This window comes from Osmerus eperlanus, chromosome 3 (assembly GCF_963692335.1).
Source record: "Osmerus eperlanus chromosome 3, fOsmEpe2.1, whole genome shotgun sequence".
Taxonomy (NCBI): domain Eukaryota; kingdom Metazoa; phylum Chordata; class Actinopteri; order Osmeriformes; family Osmeridae; genus Osmerus; species Osmerus eperlanus.
In genome coordinates, this window is record NC_085020.1 from 21,798,599 (window position 1) to 21,822,661 (window position 24,063).

The window sequence follows — 24,063 nt, forward strand, 5'->3', positions numbered from 1 at the left end:
CCTGGGAGACACCTCTTAATTTATATTGTTGACCCCAATAAAACAGGTTGCGCTACTGCAAAATTAGCTAGCCAGCTAATGTTAATGACCATGGTAAGATTTCGCTTTGCATTCTTGTAGCTTGTTCGCTAGCTATGGTCAGCCGGCAGCTCGTCTGTGGGCACGTATTAGTTTAATCTACAATTCAGTTTTAGCTAGCCAGCTATCAACAAGCCGGACGAACACAAACCCAAGATCAGTCAAAATGAGACTATTAAGGACACTCATGAGCAATGTCTCCATCGCAAAACACATCGATTATTACTCCAGATTCTCACCATCACCCCTCTCAATGAAACAGTTCTTGGATTTTGGTAAGTGTAACAATGGGCACTTTAGAAAGCAACTCTGTTAGTCTAGATTAGGGTTTTTCAAACTTTATAATCTGCGTACCCCATTATAAATAATATAGTCCACCACGTACCCCCATCTGATAATATGACTGACCCCCATCAGTCATATTATAGAAATTAGCTTATATAATAGAATAGCCTATATATGGTACAATATCAGCACGCAATTGAAACATCAACGCATCTATTGTTTATAGAAAAGAGAGATTAAACATATATTAGATCGCCAAATTATAATAAATACAATGCATTGTGCGACATTACGGATTTTTTCTCGCGTACCCCCTGAAGAGAGTTTGCGTACCCGAGTTTGAAAACCGATGGTCAGGGGTGTCAAATCCTGGTCCTCAGGGGCCGCTGTCCTGTATGTTTTAGACGTTTCCCTGCTCCAACACACCTGATTAAAATGAATGGATCATGAGCAAGCTCAGCAGACGCCTGATAACGATCATTCATTTGAATCAGGTGCTGGATCAGGGAAACTTCTATAACGTACAGGACAGCGGCCCCTGAGGACCAGGATCCAACACCCCTGGTCTAGACGGTTGTTCCTTCTGAAGAACAGTTACTTGCATTACGCTAATTTGTGTCTGTTTCTAGGTTCTGAAAATGCATGTGAGAAAACGTCGTTCGTGTTTCTCAGACAAGAGTTGCCTGTGAGGCTGGCCAACATAATGAAGGAAATTAACTTGTTGCCTGACAATTTGTTGAGGACCCCGTCGGTCAAGTTGGTCCAGAGTTGGTGAGTACACAAGCTAGCGCCAGTCTTCACCTCTCTTGAGGGATTTAAGTGTCATGTTTGTAAAGTGAAACAACCTCCTCAAGGCACTCTTTAGCTTTCTTTTCTTTCTTTTGTTTTAGGTATCTGCAAAGTCTTCAGGAAATTATCGAGTTCAAGGACAGAAACATTAATGACGAGAAAGTCACATATGAGTAAGTTGATTTAACGGGCTCTAAAATATAGGTTATGTTTTGATGACCACCCATTCCTGCATACGTTGCTCACTGGGTCTCAATTGCAGCTTCACCGATGCTGTGATAAAGATTCGGAACCGACACAATGACGTCATACCCACCATGGCCCAGGGGGTGGTGGAATACAAGGAGGCTTATGGAACCGACCCCATCGTGAGCCAGAACGTCCAGTATTTCCTAGATCGATTCTACATGAGCAGGATATCCATCAGGATGCTTCTTAACCAGCACAGTGAGCATGATGCCACATCTGTTAAAGCTCTCACTTATTGTCAAGGGCCAAGATATGGCTCAGCTGTTAGCCTCAAGTAGACATGGGAGCGTTGTAACTTAAACCATATGCTAACATTACAACTCCTAATGTTGTCAGTCATCTTCTATCATTTCAACGTGTGTGTGTACCTGTCTTTGTAGCCCTGCTCTTTGGAGGGAAAGTGAAGGTGAACCCAGCTCATCCTAAACAGATTGGGAGCATTGACCCTCACTGCTGTGTCACTGAAGTGGTGAAGGGTGAGTCTGATCTGTTCCTGCTGATCATGCACTGAAGTGTTACCTTGGCAGGGCACCAATGGGTCCTTAAAATCCTTGAAAGTTTGTGAATTTGAGAAAAAGAAAAAAACAAAACAAGGCCTTTCAAAGTTTTTGGAAACGGACATATAAACATGGGTTACAGAAAGTACTTGAATTGATATATTTTGTGCAGTAATAGAAATGGAAGTTCTGTGCTGCAAGTTTGGACAGTGTGTCATCACTGTGACACGACACAATGAAGAAGTGTTCACACATTCAAGTCTCTCTTTTTAACTGTTATCTGTGGGCCTCTGTAAAGTCGCTAGTTCTCATTATAAAAATTCTCAGCGTTGTAACAGTAATTAACCTTTAGCAAACTATGCTGTGTTGGGTTCTTGAATTTGAGGGAATTGGGTCTGTGAAGTCCTCGCAAAGTCCTTGAATTAGATGTTTCAGAGGGTGTGAGAACGTTGCTGTGATGACTGCAGTGTTGCTGGCTCTTAACATCAAGAGTTTTCCCTCTCTTCCATAGACGCTTACCAGAACGCGAGAAACCTATGTGACCGGTATTACATGAACTCCCCAGAGTTGTTGCTGGAGGAATTTAATGGTGACCATTTCGATTTCATCGCCCATACTTATTTTTTATTTTTTTTAAATATGACTAAGTGGTTGTAGATTTTCTGACGGTCTTTCTGATTTGGTTCCGCCAGTGAAAGACGATGGCAAGCCTGTGACTGTGGTGTACGTGCCCTCTCATCTCTACCACATGGTGTTCGAACTCTTCAAGGTACATGAGTTTCACATCTTTCACTTTTACCAATGGTTTGAGGCTTTACATAAACTGTACAGTGAGGTTAGTTACCCATTCAATTGTTGCATAGAGTAAAGGGAATAGGAATGGATTTTCTTTCTTTTTCTGCAGAACGCCATGAGAGCCACTATGGAGATGTATGGAGATGCCATGCAGTATCCACCTGTCCATGCCCAGGTCGCCCTGGGGTCTGAAGACCTGACCGTCAAGGTAGAGCGCTGCTTCTCCGCACTGCGGCACCCCCCACCCCTCGCTTCCACCCTTAGGGTCAAAGGTCACCTGTCTGTCGTCCTCCCCCAGGTCAGCGATCGAGGAGGAGGCGTCCCACTGCGGAAGATCGACCGGCTGTTCACCTACACCTACTCCACCGCTCCCCGGCCAAGCATGGAACCTTCCAGAGCCACCCCTCTGGTAGGTCTTCCTGTCACTGCCCACACACACCACCCAGAACCCCTGTCACTGCCCACACACACCACCCAGAACCCCTGTCACTGCACACACACACCACCCAGAACCCCTGTCACTGCCCACACACACCACCCAGAACCTCTGTCACTGCACACACACACCACCCAGAACCCCTGTCACTGCCCACACACACCACCCAGAACCTCTGTCACTGCACACACACACCACCCAGAACCCCTGTCACTGCACACACACACCACCCAGAACCCCTGTCACTGCACACACACACCACCCAGAACCCCTGTCACTGCACACACACACCACCCACAACCCCTGTCACTGCACACACACACCACCCACAACCCCTGTCACTGCACACACACACCACCCAGAACCCCTGTCACTGCAAACACACACCACCCACAACCCCTGTCACTGCACACACACACCACCCAGAACCCCTGTCACTGCGCACACACACACACACCACCCAGAACCCCTGTCACTGCGCACACACACACACACCACTCAGAACCCCTGTCACTGCACACACACACCACCCAGAACCCCTGTCACTGCACACACACACCACCCAGAACCCCTGTCACTGCACACACACACCACTCAGAACCCCTGTCACTGCACACACACACCACCCAGAACCCCTGTCACTGCACACACACACCACCCAGAACCCCTGTAACTGCACAGCCCACAGCCTTAAGACTCACAAACTCCATCATCTAGCCTCATCATCTTTATCTTCATGGGCTGAATGTGCTGCTGTCCTCAGGCTGGTTTTGGTTACGGCCTGCCCATCTCCCGGCTGTATGCCAGGTACTTTCAAGGAGACCTGAAGCTGTACTCACTGGAGGGCTACGGCACCGATGCCATCATTTATATCCGGGTGATATATTCAAATAGATACAAACACTGTATGGCTTTACATGGAGAAGCAAGAACATTGGGAATAATTACCTGTTTGTTTGTTTTTTGGTATGTTTTGTGGTGCTACCCCATAATATTGACCAGGCACTATCCACGGAGTCCATCGAGAGGCTTCCTGTTTACAACAAGTCAGCGTGGAAGCACTACAAAACCCTCCAGGAAGCGGACGACTGGTGCGTCCCCAGCAAGGAGCCTAAAGACATGACCACCTTCAGGAGCTTCTAGACCCAGAGGGCTGGACGCAGCCAGGAGGGGAACTCCAAACAGTTTTACACCAATACCAGATGTCATGAATGGTTTTGGGTTGCTGTTTGGATTGGATTTTGTGTGGATGATGTTATGGGCACTCAGGCGTTCTGTCAAACCTTTGCCCCTCGTAGAAACAGTGTTTGAAGTTTCAGCTCCAAGTTGTAGTGCCAAGCTAAATAATGTTAATAATAAACTTAGCTGAATTGAAGAATATCATTCTTTAACAGCTAGAGTATGCACTTTTTTGGAGATATCAAAAGTATTTTAACGTGTATTGAAGCCAAGAAGGAACATTTGTTTCCTGGTAGTTGTATGATCGGCAAGGACGGCTTGGTTTCAACTGTTGCTAAAGAAGTTTATTTATTCAGTACAAACGGAAAGCACAAGTAGAATGAAGTGTTGTGTTTATAAACTCTGTTGCCATGATCGTACCTGTTGTATTTTCTTTAGCAGAAAACAAGACTGCAATAACTTGTTAGGTGATGTGACACAAACTGTTATTGAACAATAAAGTGATTGTTACAGGTTGAAATGTTTAATTTAGACACCTGTTGAGGTGGCGTGGGAACCCTGAGGCGTGGTTCAGTCTATGTCTGGTTATATGGGATTCCTTACTCAAATAAATGGAATTGGAACATGTACCCCTGGGGATGGTTGCTTTGTGTAGCTGAGTAATACATTTCTAATCTTGTTGTTTTTCTGTTGGTGAGTTGTGTCAGTGTTAGTCAGTGCTACTTACACTAGAACCATAAGCACCACAAACACCTCATTTGTTTTTGTTTATTTATGCTGCGTTGTCATTCTGTGCCAAGAATAGGAACATTTCAGCCGTGCACTTTCTGATTGAACACATGGAAGAATTCTAACAAGTTTGTTCTTACCTGCAGTTTTAATCAATGAGACATTGAATCATGCACGGATAAAGAAAAATCCTATTTAAGACTGGAAGCTCAGCGTGCATCCTGACACAAAACACGAGATTAAGTCAACAGTTGAACAGGTTCATTTGTCATAGGCACATCTCATTTCCCATGAACCCAGACACCCCACCATGTGGGGAATGCATGCTGCGTGGAATAACAGTCAACATCTTGGTACCATTCAGCAGTGCATGAAAATTGTTGGTTCAATTGGGCCACAGAGCAGTAAATCATCCATTCTCAAAGCACAGGCACAGTTGGAGACTGCAGGTCAGCAGCATTCTCCTCGTCATTACTTGATTCGTTTTGCCTTTCATTTAGCAAAAATGTTCTCATCCTAGAGGCTATTCTACTTAGTAGAAAAAGTATAAAGTATTAAATGATGGACTTTAATCATTAATTCCATTTTAAAAAGTTATGCAGTTAATAGGCATACTTTATGTATAAAACTGTTTATACATGTAAAACCTTGTCACCCTTTGAAGCTTAACGATAATAGTGCTTTTATCTCAACAACTGTACAATGTTCCTGCAAGAAAATATCTGTACATGGCCACAGGTAAGTTACACGAGCAAAGAATAGTATAAAACAGGTCAAATGCAGTACTGAAGTCATTCCACTTGTGCTCCTATCTTCCACCTACATACTACTTGGTAACTTAAAGACAAAAAGCATTTATAGTGGTAAAAACATGGTCGCTTCTGGTTTTGGTCACATGCCTAATATGCCATCATACATTTTATGTCAACTGTAGTGTCAAAAGGGTTGCTGCAATTGTGGAAAACATATTAAACTACTGTATATAAAAGCAAGTACAGTATAATTCATATAAACAAGATTGATTTGCTGAGTTGTTATTTAGTGAGAGAAAGACAATTCAGTGGTCTGAATCACACCTTGAACCGACACAAGAACAAAGCTCCACCATGTCTGTGGCCATAGCAGACACACCACTCAGGAACGAAAGGTTTGTGCGCACGTATTGACTTGTGTGAAGTGGATGGCATGTATGCACTGTGTGAAACAGCTGGCCCAGGCTAGAGAAGCGCTGTCTGGGGCGACAGGGGGTGCGGGGTTGGGTGCTGTCTGGGGCGACAGAGGGTGCGAGGCTGGGTGCTGTCTGGGGCGACAGGGGGTGCGGGGCTGGGTGCTGTCTGGGACGACAAGGGGTGCGAGGCTGGGTGCTGTCTGGGGCGACAGGGGGTGCGAGGCTGGGTGCTGTCTGGGGCGACAGGGGGTGCGGGGCTGGGTGCTGTCTGGGGCGACAGGGGGTGCGAGGCTGGGTGGGGCCAGGGTCTCAGCAGACAGGGCTGGGTGGGACCAGGGTCTCAGCAGACAGAGGCTGGGTGGGACCAGGGTCTCAGCAAACAGAGGCTGGGTGGGACCAGGGTCTCAGCAAACAGAGTCTGTGGTGGGGGGCAGCCGTCCACTGCGCCTCGCCTCCTTCTCCCTCTTCTCCCTCTGTTTCTCCAGCTTGTCCTGGGCCTTGCGCATGTCCTTCAGTTTCTTCTTGATGGTGGAGCGATCGCTCTGGCTGGACACACCCAGGGCCTGGGAGGGACACAGGAATCACACAAGGAGTTTGGTCATCACGCCACGCTGAATGCCCCTCCATTTCCACTTTTCAATCACTTGGTATTTTATCAATTACATCTGACATATCCCTAACAAAAGTTGTTTTTAAGTAGATTGAGTTTGTTTGAAAGAATGTCTGTAGAGACTAACTGCCAGCCAGGTTCAGATTATTCTTGGCTGATTCTACTGTATGTAAACAACCCTTTGTGGCCATTTCGGCAGTTCACTATTAATTCCACCTTTACCTTTAACTTGTCACTGTCCAGGTGCATGAGCTGTTGGCCATCCACCCCCTTGGCAGTGAACTCAGGAGTGTATTGGTCCATGTTCATGCCCATCAGCCAGTGACAGACTTGCTGATTGGTCCAATCAGAGACTGGGCGGTTCTGCCATTGGTACTCCTTCCCTGTGGGCACGGGTTCGTCGTCCAAGGTCTTCAGAGCATGAAGAGAAAGATGCCGTCAGACCAGATAAACAAACACAAACATTCCATAAGAGCAGTGGGAGCTGAATGGATCTCCAAACATGGGTCCTCTGGATCACATACAGAAGGTTAAATCAAAGTTAAACAGAGCATAACAATAAACACCATATTACAGGATGTAGCGATAACACATTTGGTACATGCCATAACCCTAATAAAAGGCCCAAATAAAGAACTTCCAAAGCCATGCGCACTAGTCTAGAGTGTTCACTAACAGCCATTCAGGTCAAATCCAGAACATGCAGACGTAGCATGTCCATGTAGCTGTAATTACTAGCAAACACTAAACATTCGTTCGACCTGACGAAAATACATCTATCGACACGAATACATAAACCACAAGTGGATCAGGCCAAAACAGTCGACATTCATCACAGGCACCAGTGCAGCCATCACAGGCACCAGTGCAGCCATCACAGGCACCAGTGCAGCCATCACAGGCACCAGTGCAGCCATCACAGGCACCAGTGCAGCCATCACAGGCACCAGTGCAGCCATCACAGGCACCAGTGCAGCCATCACAGGCACCAGTGCAGCCATCACAGGCACCAGTGCAGCCATCACAGGCACCAGTGCAGCCATCACAGGCACCAGTGCAGCCATCACAGGCACCAGTGCAGCCAAGGTTCCACTGACTAGACCAGCACAATGGCCTGCCCCGACAAAAGCTCTTAAGTGCTCTTCACAAGACTCCAGAGCTGAAGACAAGAGTGCTACACTGCCACCACGCAGGACAGCCCATCGTGCATGCAACCACATTCTCAGCTTGCCATTCACGACCGCATCCATCATGGCCACAAGGGGGCTCTCTCATCAACAGAGCATGCTTGAGGACGTCCCCCTTGGGCCCGACATCCCACACACCCCCTTTGTGACACTGGAACAAAGAGAGCACTCACCTCGTTGGAAGAGAAGATTAAAGTATGTGATCGCCCAGACAGATTGGGCTCAGCCACTAACCCTGAGGTGTCAGTACTGGGGCTGCCAGGGTTAGAATCATCTATGACTGACAAGCTCTGGAACAGGTAGAGACATTGGACGCATTAACTAGACAACAGTAGTTCATCATGTGGGACAGGTTTGGGGACCAGGGGATCCACTTGTTGAATGTGATTCACGACAGTGTAGATTGTTTCTACAGTGTCAAGAGATTACGCTACTAATCCAGATTGATGTTGATTAGTCCCAATTATCACAATGGGGGGGAGGGGGGGCATATTCAGGATTTCACGTCGTGTCACTAGACATTCTTAAAACCCATGGGGACATAAAGAACTTTTCAAAGCACAAGAACATCAAACACAGGACAACACTACTTCTACGACTCTCAGGAATTCAAACACCACACCAAGAACTAATTCTACTAAAGAAACACTAACATAGGACTGCCATAATTATGTGGTAATGCATTAAGATAATACTTTTTAAATGCAGGGTAAATACATGTGTATGAACTAAATAAGATTTTGATGTCAACCATAATTAATACAGTATATTGTGAACATTGTTGAAATGTGAGCTCTTAACCCACTACCACATACCAACTTCACTAAAACACAAAATTAATTGTTTCTTATTAGTACCTAGAGGGTGACAGGGACCAATCAAACTAGACGTGTTAGTAATCTACGGACTGCTCTACGATTGGGGGGGGGGGAGAGAAGAAATCATACTGTACCAAATCTAATGAGCGACTGAACAATGAGGACCAGGAGAGATTTGTCTGTTTGAGAGAAGGACTGTTAGTGAGGAGCCCCTCTGTGTGCCTCCTACTACACCGAGACACACCGAGACACACACAGACCAACACACAGTCCTGACAACCACAGGGAACAAACAGGGAACACAACTCTTGTAGCTACTACTGTTGATTGGTTGGCCCTGTCTGTCTGTCTGTCTGTCTGTCTGTCTGTCTGTCGGCTCATGCAATCTACCACAGCCTCAGTCAGCTAAATAGACCTTCAACCTTCAACATTCATTTATTTTCTTCTAGATATGATTTGGTTTGCTATGCCACTGAATCCTGGATTCACTGGATCCTCCCTGTTGTTCACTGACTAAAGACACGATTCATCTGTGTTCTTAAAGCTGAGGTAACTGGAGTCGTTGGAGGGTACCGGCCAAATCTCTACAGGGAACATGGACACCAGCCCACTGTTACACTTCATTTACTGCTCTTAGCTTTCCCCTAAATACATAAACCATCTTGACGAGTGGATAATAATCATTAATGGGCAAAAAATGACCAAAACTGTCTTGTCACTGGCCGGCTCCTTATCAAGTCGTCTAGCAGTGAGAAAGAGGGGTCAGGTCAGGGAAGTTCACCCCGCTCTGCAGCGCAGACCTCAGAGAACGGCATGCAACTCTGCCAGGACTAAATGTTTGAACTTTTGTTCGTTGACTTTGTAAAAGCCAGCTGTTCTTGTTCCTCTTTAAGGTAATTCTGAAGACACTAAACATCTGTCCTTACTGGAGAAGACATCGAAATGGAGGTGCCATCAAAGCCCCTTCCTTAATCTCACACACTCTGTCTGGCGTGTGAGAGTGTGTGTGGGTGTGTGTGTGTGTGTGTCCTCACCTTGTTCCTGCGGTCCTGGCTCTGCTCACTGCTGGTCTCAGTGGCTGTGTATGGCAGACTGCTGCTGGAGGACGAGGGCTCCCTGTCCCTGTCCTTGTCCCTGTCCTTGTCCCCGAACCAGGAGAAGGGCATGCAGGTGGGGATGGAGCTCATGGAGTCGGAGGGGGACAGGTTCCCCCCGGACTCCTCCAGAAGCTCTGCAGACCCCCGGGACCCCCTGGGGCCGAGGCGAGGAGGATGGAGAGGAACCAAGACACCAGGTTACATGGTACACCTACACACACCTGTACATACACACACACACACGACACAGAAACACACACGCCGATACAAACGCAGGGATGCGAACACTCACATGCACACACACGCCGAAATACAACACACACACACACAGATCATCTCAGGACTAGATGACCTGTAACCAGGTGAGGCAGTGACACCTCAGTATCACAGTACCTGCTGTCCAGAGACGATCTCATGGCCTCCTTGTCGTGTTTCTTCCCTTTGCCTCCAGACTTCCTGAGGCCCCTGTGTGTTTGAAACAGTCACGTCACACAAGAGGACATGGGCAAACTGGCCCGGCGATGAAGACGAATCTTTACTCACCCAAAATCAGGGAATCGTCGTTTTGGCTTCCCCGCAGATGCGCTCTCGTTACCGTCATCTGGAACAGAGGCATTTATACACACCATGACACTATGGACAGAGAAATCAACTCGCAAGATCACAGAGGACCAGTAGGGGGCTCTATGGGACATCGTCTGCATTTCCTGTGTCTGCAGAACGTCAACATTTGAGCTGTGCACAGACTGCACAGAGGGTGGAACTGTGTTAGTAGTTGACGGACTGGTTGAGCGGGGCCTTCAGCACCTTTGAGCTCCTTGCCTTTGCCCTTGGACTCCCTCTTCTTGACGTTCCTCAGGATGCCCGACTGGGGCGAGGACGCGTCTGTGGGGGGGGACAGGGAGGGACTCCCCCCCCCGCTGCCCCCGCTGTGGCGCTGGGACGGGGGCAGGGAGGGGCTGCCGGAGAGCTCCGCCTTGCTCCGGGATCTCTCCTCGGCCACCGGGGGCTCCTCCTTCTGGCCGTTGCCATGGTAGCAGGTCGGGACAGGCAGGGAGAGGCTCTCCTGGATGGACCTCCTCCTCCTGGGAGACTCCTGCCCCTCCACCTCCTCCACCTCCTCTTCATCCTCCTCCTTGGGATCCTGGGAGACACACACAGAGGGTCAAACGCAGGTCAGAAGACCAAGCAGGGAGTGTCGAGAAAAGTGTGTGTAAGTGTGTGTGCAGGTCTGTGGAGAAGCGCGCGGTCCACGGGGAAGCCCGCGGCCGAAGGCAGGAGGCTTGTGGTGGGCTCACCTGCGGCCGGCAGGGGGACTCGCCCAGGTTCTCCTTCAGCTTGTTCCGGGACGGCCGCTGGCGCCGAGACATCTGTGCCAGCTGTGCCCTGGCTCTGTGGGCGCTGGTGTCCAGCCGCTCCGTCTCAGGGACCACCTCGCTCCAGTCGGCCTCTGGGGGCGAGCGACCCAGGACGCCACAGGCACAGAGGTCAGAGAGAGACTCACGGTCACACATGTCATAACTGTGCTAACACAGGTCCTTCTGGGCAATGGGATTCTTATGGCAAGGCAACAGTCACGTAATGTAAAAAGCTCATGTTAAATACAATTATTGGCCAAAAGTTTCATTCCCATAGAAAAACTTGCATCAATACACCATGTACCTAGACATTGGGATTAATAAACACCATCTAACCATGTTCTCTAGTCTGGCAACATTTCCACTGTAGTTCCCTGGCAGACGCTTGTTGGAAGGATTTACCACTGGCATAGGTTAATCCTTCCAATTTCACATTTGACGAGAGTGTGTTACCTGGTGTGTCAGGAGTCTGTGCTGGGTCTTCGCTGCCTTGGCTGCCCCTCCTCCCGCCCTCTGCAGCCCCCGGATCGGACTCCCCGCCCTCGGCCCCGGCCTCCAGCCCCTGGGACTCCAGACGAGCTAACTGTGGACAAGGCACAACAACCGCCATCAGGCCCCTCCCTCCTGCCGTCAGGCCCCTCCCTCCTGCTGTCAGGCCCCTCCCTCCTGCCATCAGGCCCCTCCCTCCTGCCTCAGGCCCCTCCCTCCTGCCTCAGGCCACTCCCTCCTGCTGTCAGGCCCCTCCCTCCTGCCGTCAGGCCCCTCCCTCCTGCCTCAGGCCACTCCCTCCTGCACCCCAGTCCACTCCAGTGTCCTCAGACCTTACCCTTTGCTGCAGCGCGTCAAGCTGGTCCTTGTACCCCTTGTCCTTCTCTTCCAGAACTTTCTTCAGCTCCTCCTCCTTCTTCACAAAGTCAATCTCCCTGGAGAGTAAAACCACAGATAATCAGCATATAAAACTGGGGAGGGAATAGATCAGAGGTTCGAGTATTTGACAGTCGATTAAGAGGTTGCAGGTTCAAATCACCCCCCCCCCCCAATCCTAGCTTCGGAGAAACACGCCTGCAAAAGATACATGACATTAACCATAACCGTGTCATACGACCTGACTGTGCGACTTCATGCAGCATTACGCAGCAGCGTGGAGGAAAGTGCCTGGGGCCGACGCCAACTTAAACACACGTCATCTAAGATACCAGGCATGTAAACAACGCAGTCAGCAGGCAGTGCGGACGTAGCGCCTCCGGGGCCTGACCCCGGGTGAACTCACTTCTGCTGGTAGTCCTTGAGGAGCTTCTTGGCCTTGTTGTACTTCTTATCCAGCGCCTCGTGCTGGCTCTGCGCCTCGCTCAGCTGCTCGTTGAGGGTCTTGCACAGGGCCTGGGCCTCCAGCCAGTACTTCTCCAGGGTGGCCATCTTCTCCTCGTTCTCCTCCGCCCTCCTCTCCAGCTCCGCCTCCCTGGTGCCCCTGGAGGCCTGGTCCTCCTCTGCGGCGAACAGCTGTGGATGGGCGGATCTCAAGGTCACGGTGGCGTCACGCGGGGTCATATCCTCACGTCACCTCGTGCGTCTCGCAAATCATGTCACATCTTATCGCATCGCGTCGGCTCGTGTCGACAGGCGTCAGAATGCATCTTTTGAATAACACCTCCGAAACCTCCTCTCCTTTGTTCTCCAAGTCACTGCTGATCGTTTTACGACCTACATACCTTCTCCTTCAGCTGGTTGATCTCAGACGCTGCGACGTTGTTTTCGTGCTGGAGCTGTGGAGAAGCAGGTTCATGGTCATGTGACACACCACACCAGGAAGGACAGCAGAAGGACTGACAGCGACATCATCTCCAGTACCTCTTTAAACTTGAAGGCCATCTGTGAGGAGTCCATGTTGGTGGGCATGAACAAGGCCTCAGATTCTGGCAGGTCCAGCACCTCCACGGACCTCCCGACGTCACCGAAACTGGATCCAAGTATCCCTTCTTCCTCCTCCTGGAGAAGGGGAACGCACACACACACAGGATGTCATCCCTCAGCCAATCGCCTGCCTGCACCCGTGGCATGCCCTGCGTGTGTCAGAGAGGACACACCCAGTGTTACAGCTCGGATCTACGAGGGGGGAGGGGAGGGGGGAGGTCTAATCTGGTCATCATATTTGTTGCTGGGCTGGCCTGCAGAGAGAACAGTAGGGAGACTAGTCATCACTACTCATCACCACACACACACACACACACACACACACACACACACACACACACACACACTCCTGTTGCTCATGCTTTGCATACCCACACAACAACCAGCAAATAGGTCACCCCTTCTTCACACCAACACCGGCTCTTTGTTTACAGGTAGCCGAAAGTTCCGTCAAACATTTCCTCGTGAAAATGTCATAGGGGCAGGCTGGATATTATGGAATGTTAATACCTGTAAACTTGGTGCCCAAAGACAGACCAACCATGCTCATACCAATAACTGAAATACAGGCCTGTAGTTGCTTGTGCTTTTGAAAAATAAACATTGCACAATCCCAGCAGGCAGGCAGGCAGCCAGACAGGCAGAGAGACAGATAGGCAGGCATACAGGCAGGCAGAGAGACAGATAGGCAGGCATACAGGCAGGCAGAGAGACAGATAGGCAGGCATACAGGCAGGCAGAGAGACAGATAGGCAGGCATACAGGCAGGCAGAGAGACAGATAGGCAGGCATACAGGCAGGCAGAGAGACAGATAGGCAGGCATACAGGCATACAGGCATACAGGCAGGAAGAGAGACAGTCAGGCAGACAAGCCAGAGTCTCACGCACACCTCTCCCACACAGCAGCCAGATGACACCAGGCTTACTCACTGCTAACTGCTCACTTACCAGCTCAGCTGACCACCAAGCCAGGGAGGGACCAGGGACGGCCTCACCCAGGGCCCGCAAAGCAGCCAGAGGGTTAGGAGAGGAGGTGGGGGGCTGGGGGTGGGGGTAGGGGGGTTAGGAGAGGAGCAGGGGGGCTGGGGGTGGGTGTAGGGGAGTTAGGAGAGGAGCAGGGGGGCTGGGGGTGGGTGTAGGGGGGTTAGGAGAGGAGCAGGGGGGCTGGGGGTGGGTGTAGGGGAGTTAGGAGAGGAGCAGGGGGGCTGGGGGTGGGTGTAGGGGGGTTAGGAGAGGAGCAGGGGGGCTGGGTGTAGGGGGGTTAGGAGAGGAGCAGGGGGGCTGGGGGTGGGTGTAGGGGGGTTAGGAGAGGAGCAGGGGGGCTGGGGGTGGGGGTAGGGGGGTTAGGAGAGGAGCAGGGGGGCTGGGTGTAGGGGGGTTAGGAGAGGAGCAGGGGGGCTGGGGGTGGGTGTAGGGGGGTTAGGAGAGGAGGTGGGGGGCTGGGGGTGGGGGTAGGGGGGTTAGGAGAGGAGCAGGGGGGCTGGGGGTGGGGGTAGGGGGGTTAGGAGAGGAGCAGGGGGGCTGGGGGTGGGGGTAGGGGGGTTAGGAGAGGAGCAGGGGGGCTGGGGGTGGGGGTAGGGGGGTTAGGAGAGGAGCAGGGGGGCTGGGGGTGGGGGTAGGGGGGTTAGGAGAGGAGCAGGGGGGCTGGGGGTGGGTGTAGGGGAGTTAGGAGAGGAGCAGGGGGGCTGGGGGTGGGGGTAGGGGGGTTAGGAGAGGAGGTGGGGGGCTGGGGGTGGGGGTAGGGGGGTTAGGAGAGGAGCAGGGGGGCTGGGGGTGGGTGTAGGGGGGTTAGGAGAGGAGCAGGAGGGCTGGGGGTGGGGGTAGGGGGGTTAGGAGAGGAGCAGGGGGGCTGGGGGTGGGGGTAGGGGGGTTAGGAGAGGAGCAGGGGGGCTGGGGGTGGGTGTAGGGGGGTTAGGAGAGGAGCAGGAGGGCTGGGGGTGGGGGTAGGGGGGTTAGGAGAGGAGCAGGGGGGCTGGGGGTGGGGGTAGGGGGGTTAGGAGAGGAGCAGGGGGGCTGGGGGTGGGTGTAGGGGAGTTAGGAGAGGAGCAGGGGGGCTGGGGGACTCACCTCCTCCGTGGACTGTTCGTAGGGGTCCTCCAGGTGCTGCAGCTGGATCTTCTCCTGCTCCAGCGTCTCACTGATGAGGCGAGCGACCTCGCTCTGTGTCCCCGGCCTCTCGCGGCCAATCAGGAATCTGTGTGGAGCGGGAGCACAGCAGGTCACAGAAGGCAGGAGACGCCTTTCTTCACAAGGACGTTGAAGTTTCCTTCGCGAGTAGCCTCGGAATGCCGCACCGTGGCTCCACTCGCGTCTGATTCACGGCACTGCGATGCGCTCACAGCAGCTGTTCGGATGTTGCCTAAGTTTGTTGAATGTTTCCTTGTGTGGGCACTGTTTGAACTGTGAGAGTGCTTTGCTGTGTGTGTGTGTGTGTTTGTGTGTGATTCATTTGCTTATGGTAAATCATTGACGTCCACCCCTGCTCCATGTAGACTGCCCTCTACTGAGGAAAAACCACCAAACAACAACAATGAAAATAAGACTTTACAAATATGCAGCTCTGCTCCGTCTCCGAAGCTGACCCTATCTCGGCCCTCGGTTGTTCTACAGTCCTATCTTATCTTCTGAGGAGAGCTGTGAAGTCATTCCTGACGCACCCTAGCTGGCTGGCGCTGGGGGCTCGGGGGAGAGAAGGACTCTGAACTCACCTGACCGTGCCTTTGGTGTTCTTCAGGACTGTGGCAGCAAACAGCTGGGTCACTCCGACCAGGCTGATCCCGTCCACCTCCACTATCTGGTCATTCACCTGGATCCTGGGGAGGAGAGGGCATGCCAGCGCGGTGGGAATGAGTGCTTGGGTGTGAACGTCCTGACTTGTACTCAGTAATCTTCTCAAGGAGAACGTTAGGATCCAAGTGCAGTTTTTTTTCTCTCCAGCTGGCAGCTCAACAGAGATGTATTCCATGGGAAACGGAAATAGATATTTTCTTTTCGCTGCCTCAGAAGGTTATAAATACAGCTGGTTGTTTGGAAATGGTGTCTTAGGACTCTGGGGAGATGAACCAGTTGTGTCCTTTGACATGAGACAGCGCTGCAGCAGGAATGGAGTGCACGGCACTTGGCGGTTTGACTCGCGTTAAACCCAATTTGAAAAGCGCTAATCTACGTGCACCCGGATGGAAAGCCTCACCTCCCATCTCTCTCGGCTGCTCCCCCCTCGGTGATGGTCTTCACGAAAATGCCCAGCTTCTCCAGCCCCTGGTCAGCCCCTACCCCCATCCCAATGATGCTGATGCCTAGGCCGTTGTCTCCTGGTGGGGGGGGGGGAAGGGATGAGTCAGAACGGTGACCTTACCAGTGGGCAGACGGCATGCTCTGGGACGGGTCTCCACAGAGAGCCGAGAGGAACCCTTACCCTTCTGGATCTCCACGGGGAACACGTCCATCTTCTCCACCCTCTTCTCCAGCTCGTACTCGGCCGACGCGGCCACGGGGTCCACCTCATCGTTGCGGCGGTCGTAGTCCTCGTTGGAGAAGGTACTGAACACCTGCGGCAGGGAGACACGGCGTCAGCGGTCTCTCAAGAGCGGGGCCGCTTGGAATCCGGAAGTCTGCCGGTCACCGCTCGGACGCAGAGAAGTTTTCAAATGAACCCGTCTCTGAATTGATTCACGGTCGCCACTCTCATTGTTGTTTTCAATAGCCATCGAGCAGAAACGTCAAACCTGTTACCGTCGCTGACCCTTCGCTCGTTAATATCAAATGATATTAACAAGCTGCTCACGCGCACTTGGCGTGCAGCGTGAGCAGCTCTTGTCTGTATTTATGTCTCGTCAGAGAAGGAGGCCTCTGTCCTCGCCGAGGACAGGGAGGTTCCCCCAGTCCCTCCTAGGTTTACAGCAAACACACTCAGAGGCTTGAAGACGCAGGCGCGCACAAAGACATTCTGTGGAAGACAGTTTCATTACGGCTTCACAGAGCTGAGGATTCCTGCGGGGAGGAGGAGAGAACTGCATCTGTCCCAGAGGCCGTCTCAGAGCGCGAACAGAGAGGGAACGCGCACATGCAGAAAGTAGGGCACATCTGGGAACAGCAGAGAGACAGGGGAGTGAGGGGGGCGTAGACCATGCTCAGGAGAGACAGGGGAGTGAGGGGGGGGGGGGGTGTAGACCATGCTCAGGAGAGACAGGGGAGTGAGGGGGGCGTAGACCATGCTCAGGAGAGACAGGGGAGTGAGGGGGGCGTAGACCATGCTCAGGAGAGACAGGGGAGTGAGGGGGGGCGTAGACCATGCTCAGGAGAGACAGGGGAGTGAGGGGGGCGTAGACCATGCTCAGGAGAGACAGGGGAGTGAGGGGGGGGGCGTAGACCATGCTCAGGAGAGACAGGGGAGTGAGGGGGGCGTAGACCATGCTCAGGAGAGACAGGGGAGTGAGGGGGGCGTAGACCATGCTCAGGAGAGACAGGGGAGTGAGGGGGGGGCGTAGACCATGCTCAGGAGAGACAGGGGAGTGAGGGGGGGGGGTGTAGACCAAGCTCAGGAGAGACAGGGGAGTGAGGGGGGCGTAGACCATGCTCAGGAGAGACAGGGGAGTGAGGGGGGCGTAGACCATGCTCAGGAGAGACAGGTGGTCGTGCTAAGTGCTATTATCAGTAGATAACAACAACACACACAGAAACCCCTCATTGGATTGCCAACCTTTTACCCTCATTCATATTAGATTGCAGGTGGGGCCATTTCTGTGATTAAATAAGGCAGCACACACAATGTATTTACACCGCATACCACAGATATTACTAGGCCAACATGGCCGGGTTCCATAATCCAATCTGTGAAACACTCCCGAGGTCAAGTTAAGGTGAGTTTCCAGAACCATCCTTTGCACTGTGCAGATAACCATCTGGTGAGTCTCCAGCCAGGATATAGAGATTGTATACATCCCCGATTTTTTCACAGGCCTGTACACACACACACTCTCTTCACTATAATGTCCTGTCATTCACAGGCCTGTACACACACACTCTCTTAACCCTCGTGCTGCCTTCGGGTCACATGACCCAAAGGTTCATAACGAACCATCGTTGTGTTTACCCAATTTTACCCAATACAAAAACAAATTAAAATAATTTTCTTTTAACCTTTGCAATGTGGGGGGTCTGAGACAGCCTAGCTGTTAAAAGAAAATGCTTCACTTTGTCTTTGTATGCGGTAAATCTGTCGCAATACGACGGTGGGTCACAATGACTGATGGGTCAGAATGACCCGAAGATAACACAAGGGTTAACTATAATGTCCTGACAGAGCCCGTTGTGGCCGGCTGGGATGTACCGATCATAAATCTTCTCTGCTCTACAGCGCTCGCTAGTCAGAACAGCCTCCACCAATCAGAGTGGACGTGACAGCGGAGCAGGAGGGAAGCATCGGGCGTTCAGCTCCACGTCTCCCTTCCTGTGTGTGTGTGTGTCAAAGTGGGACAAATTCACACACAAAGTTCTGTGTTGGAGTGACAACATAATGTTGATCCTCTGGTACTCGGCCAACGACTGAGCTCCAGACTGAAAGCCACTCTGCTCCCGAGAGCCATAAGGTCTGACTCAAGTGTGACTCCGTGAAGCAGCCTTCTCCTCCATACATGGACTGGTCTGCTACCTCGCGTGCCCGACCCCCAGTGCCTTGGACCCGACCCAGCGCCCTCGCGGGGCCATTCAGCCCACATGAGGCTCTGAACAAAGAGGGCGCCCCTGCTGTGGCACAGCACTTTAATCTCGCGGAAAACACCTTGAACACAAACACACAGACTGGTTTACCCATCCTCTTGGGGACGAAAGGTGATCGAATGTAGTGCTCACATATGGCCTGGTACCCAGGCCATCAAACAGGGAGACTAATCTCCCTCCTTGAGGAAGCTCATCAGATCTTCCAAGTGCTCCCCAGATGTTGCGACGCGGCTGACAAGATGAAAGGCCACCTAGAAGCAGGCAGAGGTTGCTCTTCGCTGAAGGGAAACAGAGAGAAAGCAACTCTGTAGGATTAGAGGACTTGTTTTGAAGCTTGGAGCGAGCTGAGATGATGTAAGTCAGCAAACATTTCCACTCTGGGCAGCAGTGAGTCTGAGGTCTGGATCCTGCAGTGTGTCAGAACCACCAGCCTCTTGACTCCCACTCCCTCTGTTTCCCTGTAGTCTTTGGTCTCGATCCAACTAACTGCTGATGAAGAGCTTCGAAAGAGGATCTGAGTCGGACAAACGCCAAATGCAGAACCCTGCAAATGCCGCACAAATTCCGAACTCGGAATATCTGTTTTTTGTCGCTTTTCTTACTGCATGATTGTGTTCAGCCTGTGGACTGTGTCTCTCTGCATCAACAACCGTCTCTGGGGAAGGGGATCCCCCACTGAATTGCCTTCTCCCAATGTTCCTTCTATTTTTTCCTCTGAGTTTTCCTAGGAGTTTCTGCTTGTCCTCTTTGGGGAGTTTGATGTTGGTTTTAGGTGTTTATAGGCATGTGTGAAGCTGTGAAGCTACTTGTAAAAAAAAAAGGCTCCACAGCACATATACTGTATATATAAAACACACACACACAGGCGGCTATTTGATTTTCTTTGATTTGATTTCTTGTTCTGCTTCAGGAGAACCATGTTCTTATTTGAGTACTATTATTACAAACTGTAAATCTTCGATCCATTCACATGACCCTGTTCCAAGAATGGCTGCTTTGTTGTGGTACTCTAGACCCACGGTATGCAATTGATGAACGTGGGAGGGGTTAATACAGCTCGGTCTCCCGTGTTCATGAACCCAGATTACAGACTGCAGGATTACGCAGCACCTGGGAGCTGGGAGTAGGCCTGCACCTACTCCCAGCTCTACACCACCACAGCCCCAGGCCTGCACCTACTCCCAGCTCTACACCACCACAGCCCCAGGCCTGCACCTACTCCCAGCTCTACACCACCACAGCCCCAGGCCTGCACCTACTCCCAGCTCTACACCACCACAGCCCCAGGCCTGCACCTACTCCCAGCTCTACAGCACCACAGCCCCAGGCCTGCACCTACTCCCAGCTCTACACCACCACAGCCCCAGGCCTGCACCTACTCCCAGCTCTACACCACCACAGCCCCAGGCCTGCACCTACTCCCAGCTCTACACCACCACAGCCCCAGGCCTGCACCTACTCCCAGCTCTACACCACCACAGCCCCAGGCCTGCACCTACTCCCAGCTCTACACCACCACAGCCCCAGGCCTGCACCTACTCCCAGCTCTACACCACCACAGCCCCAGGCCTGCACCTACTCCCAGCTCTACACCACCACAGCCCCAGGCCTGCACCTACTCCCAGCTCTACACCACCACAGCCCCAGGCCTGCACCTACTCCCAGCTCTACAGCACCACAGCCCCAGGCCTGCACCTACTCCCAGCTCTACAGCACCACAGCCCCAGGCCTGCACCTACTCCCAGCTCTACAGCACCACAGCCCCAGGCCTGCACCTACTCCCAGCTCTACACCACCACAGCCCCAGGCCTGCACCTACTCCCAGCTCTACACCACCACAGCCCCAGGCCTGCACCTACTCCCAGCTCTACACCACCACAGCCCGGGGGCCTGCAGCCTCTCCTGGCTGGAATCTGGGGGCCAGACAGACAAGGCCTCGGCTCACAGACCACAAGGCAGAGCCATCTCATGAGGAGTCCAGATTACAGTGGATTTGCCAATTAATCCAACTACAGGAAGCACAAAATACCTTCTGCTGTTTCCCATGAAAACAGTTCAGCCTAAGATCATCAGGCTCGGTTGGATTATCTCTAACACAGAGTTAATAGATCTGCAAAAAATAAAACGCGCCATAAAGGAATAGACCGTTTACACGAACCACAAAAGCAGATCAACTTGCAACTTAATAGCCAGTTAAAATCCAAATGAATCCATAAAGTTAGAGCAGACATATTTAATTAAGGATGAAACCATGGAGGCTATGGTAAATAAGAGCAGAGAATGTAGCAGTAGAGTACAGGGGGAGCTGAAGTCTCCCAGGCCTGAGTTGGAGCCGCAATCGTAAAGTGGTTAGGCTTGTCTTCTCCCTTCCCCCCCCCCTCCCCCCCTCGGCTTCCCTGTTGCCATGGAATACTCCAGCTATTCTGAACAATGTCCCTTTCTTTGCTGAAACCTAATCACCCAAGCACTGTCTTCCTCAGACTAAAGAGAACCAGAAATCTATCTCTTTATTAGCCCCCCGAAACACACAGTTTGCTGTGGTTATCGCCGTCTCCAGTTACCAGGCGAAACACTCGTTTGCCTTTATCTTCGAGTACAGGCCTGGTTCAGCAGGTAAGTGGCTCAATTCAGGACGCAAACCTGTCAGTCAACAAGTGCAAAAACAACAAGGACATCCCGCTTCTGACCAACCACAGCTTTCTCTTCTCTCCTCTTTCTCTCTCACTTGACTGAGAACTTGGCAATTAACGCATTCTTTTTATGTCCTTTTCTTCCTCTGCATTTTTCATGGGGTGACAGAAGTTATGATGTGGGTAGGGAGACCGTTGGGCCATCTGCTACATGTTTTCATTTTCTCCACGGCTTGTGAAACTCCAGCTCCCAGCAGTATGCCTGGCTTGTCAATTACTTTTCATCCACCTTAAACCACCACAAAGGGCTGCCTCCTGTACACACACACACACACACACACACACACACACACACACGCACGCAGACCCACCCACAACATAAACTCGTTCCCCCTTTCCGTGCTCCCTTCCCCCTGAAAAAATACCAGTGTGGGAAATGAGTCAGCAGAGGAGAGAAGCTGCCCAGAGAAGAGAACTCACACTGCACCAGGACACCAAAGCGAGCGCCGAGCAGAGAGCTCACACTGCACCAGGGCACCAAAGCGAGCGCTGAGCAGAGAGCTCACACTGCACCAGGGCACCAAAGCGAGTGCCGAGCAGAGAGCTCCCACTGCACCAGGGCACCAAAGCGAGCGCTGAGCAGAGAGCTCACACTGCACCAGGGCACCAAAGCGAGCGCTGAGCAGAGAGCTCACACTGCACCAGGGCACCAAAGCGAGCGCTGAACAGAGAGCTCCCACTGCACCAGGGCACCAAAGCGAGTGCCGAGCAGAGAGCTCACACTGCACCAGGGCACCAAAGCGAGCGCCGAGCGCCGGATTGGGGGAGCCTGTAATGTAAGCAGCTCCACAAAGCCAGGAAATCAAAACATGCTGAGAGAGGGAGTCAGGGGGCAGGCTAGTGGCAGGGGCTTGGAGCACATCATCCAGTAATTAGGAAAGAAAGGGTGCAGCCAAGTCCTAAATAAACAAAGCGCAGAATGATATTTCGCCTGAATAATATTTTCATCTCATGGATTCGATGAGAACGACAGAGAGAGAATCCTCCAAGACCCACAGCAGCCTGTTTCTCCACATCTAATGACGCCATATTATATTACATATGGTGAGATGTCTGAGAGGAGTGGAATATCGTGGCTTCCATTTTGGGTTCCACAGAAGCACTGTAGACAGGCGGGGCAAGTCTGTGTGCTAACAGTGTGCCTAGCCTCACACCACCACACACTGTTGGGTCTCGTTGGTGCAGCTGGTGAACTTTCGAACACAGTCTCGTCTTCAGTAAAACCGTTTATTCATGTTCGTATTTGTGATGCCATAATGAAACTCAGTACGATGCTCTGATAAATGAGCCCTAGTCTTGATCCAAGATGATCCATTAATGGCTGCCATTGAGCTGGGTGAGTTAGTATGCAGCCCTGGCCCGACCCTGCCACCCAGAGCTGGCCCAGGTGTCTGGAAGGAGCCCAGATCCTGCCTGGGGTTTTTATGTTCATCTGTCTGTCTGCTTTCCTGTCTGCCTGCATGTGTCTGCCTGCCTGCGTGTGTCTGTCTGTCTGCCTTCCTGTGTGTCTCTCTCTCTGCCTGTCTGCTAGGCAGGATGGAGGGTGGAGTGTGTCAGTCACATTCCTGGGCACCAAAACACCAAAGACAGATAGGAAATGGAAAGAATAACACACACTGGGAGGGACAGGTATAATCAGGATCGAGTCCAGTCCAGCTGCAGCGCTGAATAAGCAGGTTTGGGTGCACAGACAGACATGACCTGTCTGGTGAAGGAGCTGCAGAGGGGATGAGTGTTCCCTCTGTTGACAGCAGGCTTCAGGAGTGAGAGAGAAAGCGAGAGAGAGAGTGTGTGTGAGTGAGAGCGAGAGAGAGCGAGAGTGTGTGTGAGTGAGCGAGAGAGCGAGACACCAGAGCGTGGCTCTCTCTACCCTCCAGGACACCCAGGAAACAGAGCGAGGAGAGGCAGGAGAGAGGCGGGAGAGAGGCGGGGGAGAGGCAGGGACTGACTGGGAACAATGGATTCATCTCAGATTGTACAACATACATCAGTAATCACACAGCCGCTGCTGCAGGGGCTTTCATGTTCAGGCCTTCTGGGTTCCAACAAATGGGGCAGGGGCACAGAAGGGGGATGAGAGGATCGTCACTTTAGACACACTGTGATCTCCTCTGCGGCACTGCCGACTGCACACATGGCTGAGCTGGCAGTCAACCTTTCCATAGAGCGAGGCCAGCACACAGTTATGTCCTAATGACAGAGGGAGATCCAACTGAATAGAAAGTGGACTATTCATACAAAAGAACAACCCCCCCCCCCCTCCATTAGCTTCTCTGCATTCCCTTCCCCTGCACTCGTCAATGGTGAAACGCAGGTGCAAACAAAAGTCAAAGTCGCAAAAGTACCAACCCATTCTTTGGGTTTTCAAAAGGCTCTTCGCCACACCGAGAGGGAAGGGACTGTGGCAGTGTTTGCTCGACCGAGAGCGGTTGGTTGGACTTCCTGTGACAGCCTGAGGGGGGAGGGGC

The 24,063-nt window shown here is 51.8% G+C and overlaps 2 protein-coding genes across 5 annotated transcripts in view; one reads left to right on the forward strand and one right to left on the reverse strand.

Moving 5' to 3' along the window:
- Positions 1-5,526, forward strand: pdk1 (pyruvate dehydrogenase kinase, isozyme 1). Its single transcript, XM_062457905.1, has 11 exons — positions 1-353; positions 993-1,134; positions 1,254-1,325; positions 1,415-1,599; positions 1,782-1,877; positions 2,410-2,487; positions 2,591-2,667; positions 2,803-2,901; positions 2,992-3,102; positions 3,893-4,006; positions 4,132-5,526. Exons 1-11 carry the CDS (start codon positions 245-247, stop codon positions 4,270-4,272), a joined length of 1,224 nt encoding a protein of 407 aa, XP_062313889.1. The 5' UTR covers positions 1-244; the 3' UTR covers positions 4,273-5,526.
- ppp1r9ala (protein phosphatase 1 regulatory subunit 9A-like A) overlaps positions 5,065-24,063 on the reverse strand; it is a 25,790-nt gene continuing 6,791 nt past the window's right edge. The window contains exons 3-20 of one of the 4 annotated variants that reach the window (XM_062457843.1): positions 16,603-16,735; positions 16,378-16,498; positions 15,896-16,000; positions 15,255-15,381; positions 13,124-13,261; positions 12,985-13,038; positions 12,546-12,775; positions 12,102-12,198; positions 11,729-11,858; positions 11,216-11,367; positions 10,740-11,061; positions 10,461-10,518; positions 10,311-10,382; positions 9,855-10,071; positions 8,955-8,999; positions 8,176-8,292; positions 7,038-7,226; positions 5,065-6,768 (exon numbers count right to left, since the gene is read on the reverse strand). In XM_062457843.1, the coding sequence (XP_062313827.1) occupies positions 6,610-6,768; positions 7,038-7,226; positions 8,176-8,292; positions 8,955-8,999; positions 9,855-10,071; positions 10,311-10,382; positions 10,461-10,518; positions 10,740-11,061; positions 11,216-11,367; positions 11,729-11,858; positions 12,102-12,198; positions 12,546-12,775; positions 12,985-13,038; positions 13,124-13,261; positions 15,255-15,381; positions 15,896-16,000; positions 16,378-16,498; positions 16,603-16,735 (2,466 nt within the window). In that variant the 3' untranslated portion in view covers positions 5,065-6,609. Of the gene's footprint in view, positions 6,769-7,037; positions 7,227-8,175; positions 8,293-8,954; positions 9,000-9,854; positions 10,072-10,310; positions 10,383-10,460; positions 10,519-10,724; positions 11,062-11,215; positions 11,368-11,728; positions 11,859-12,101; positions 12,199-12,545; positions 12,776-12,984; positions 13,039-13,123; positions 13,262-15,254; positions 15,382-15,895; positions 16,001-16,377; positions 16,499-16,602; positions 16,736-24,063 lie in introns of all 4 variants that reach the window. The other 3 variants (XM_062457842.1, XM_062457845.1, XM_062457846.1) reach the window with 3 other exon arrangements.

What these genes read in the sequence shown, in the direction of transcription:
- pdk1 (XM_062457905.1), top strand. Translation starts at nt 245, where the DNA reads ATGAGACTATTAAGGACACTCATGAGCAATGTCTCCATCGCAAAACAC. An exon ending in TGTCACTGAAGTGGTGAAGG is followed by an intron (nt 1,878 to 2,409) that starts GTGAGTCTGATC and finishes TCTCTTCCATAG; the next exon opens with ACGCTTACCAGAACGCGAGA. An exon ending in CTTCCAGAGCCACCCCTCTG is followed by an intron (nt 3,103 to 3,892) that starts GTAGGTCTTCCT and finishes TGCTGTCCTCAG; the next exon opens with GCTGGTTTTGGTTACGGCCT.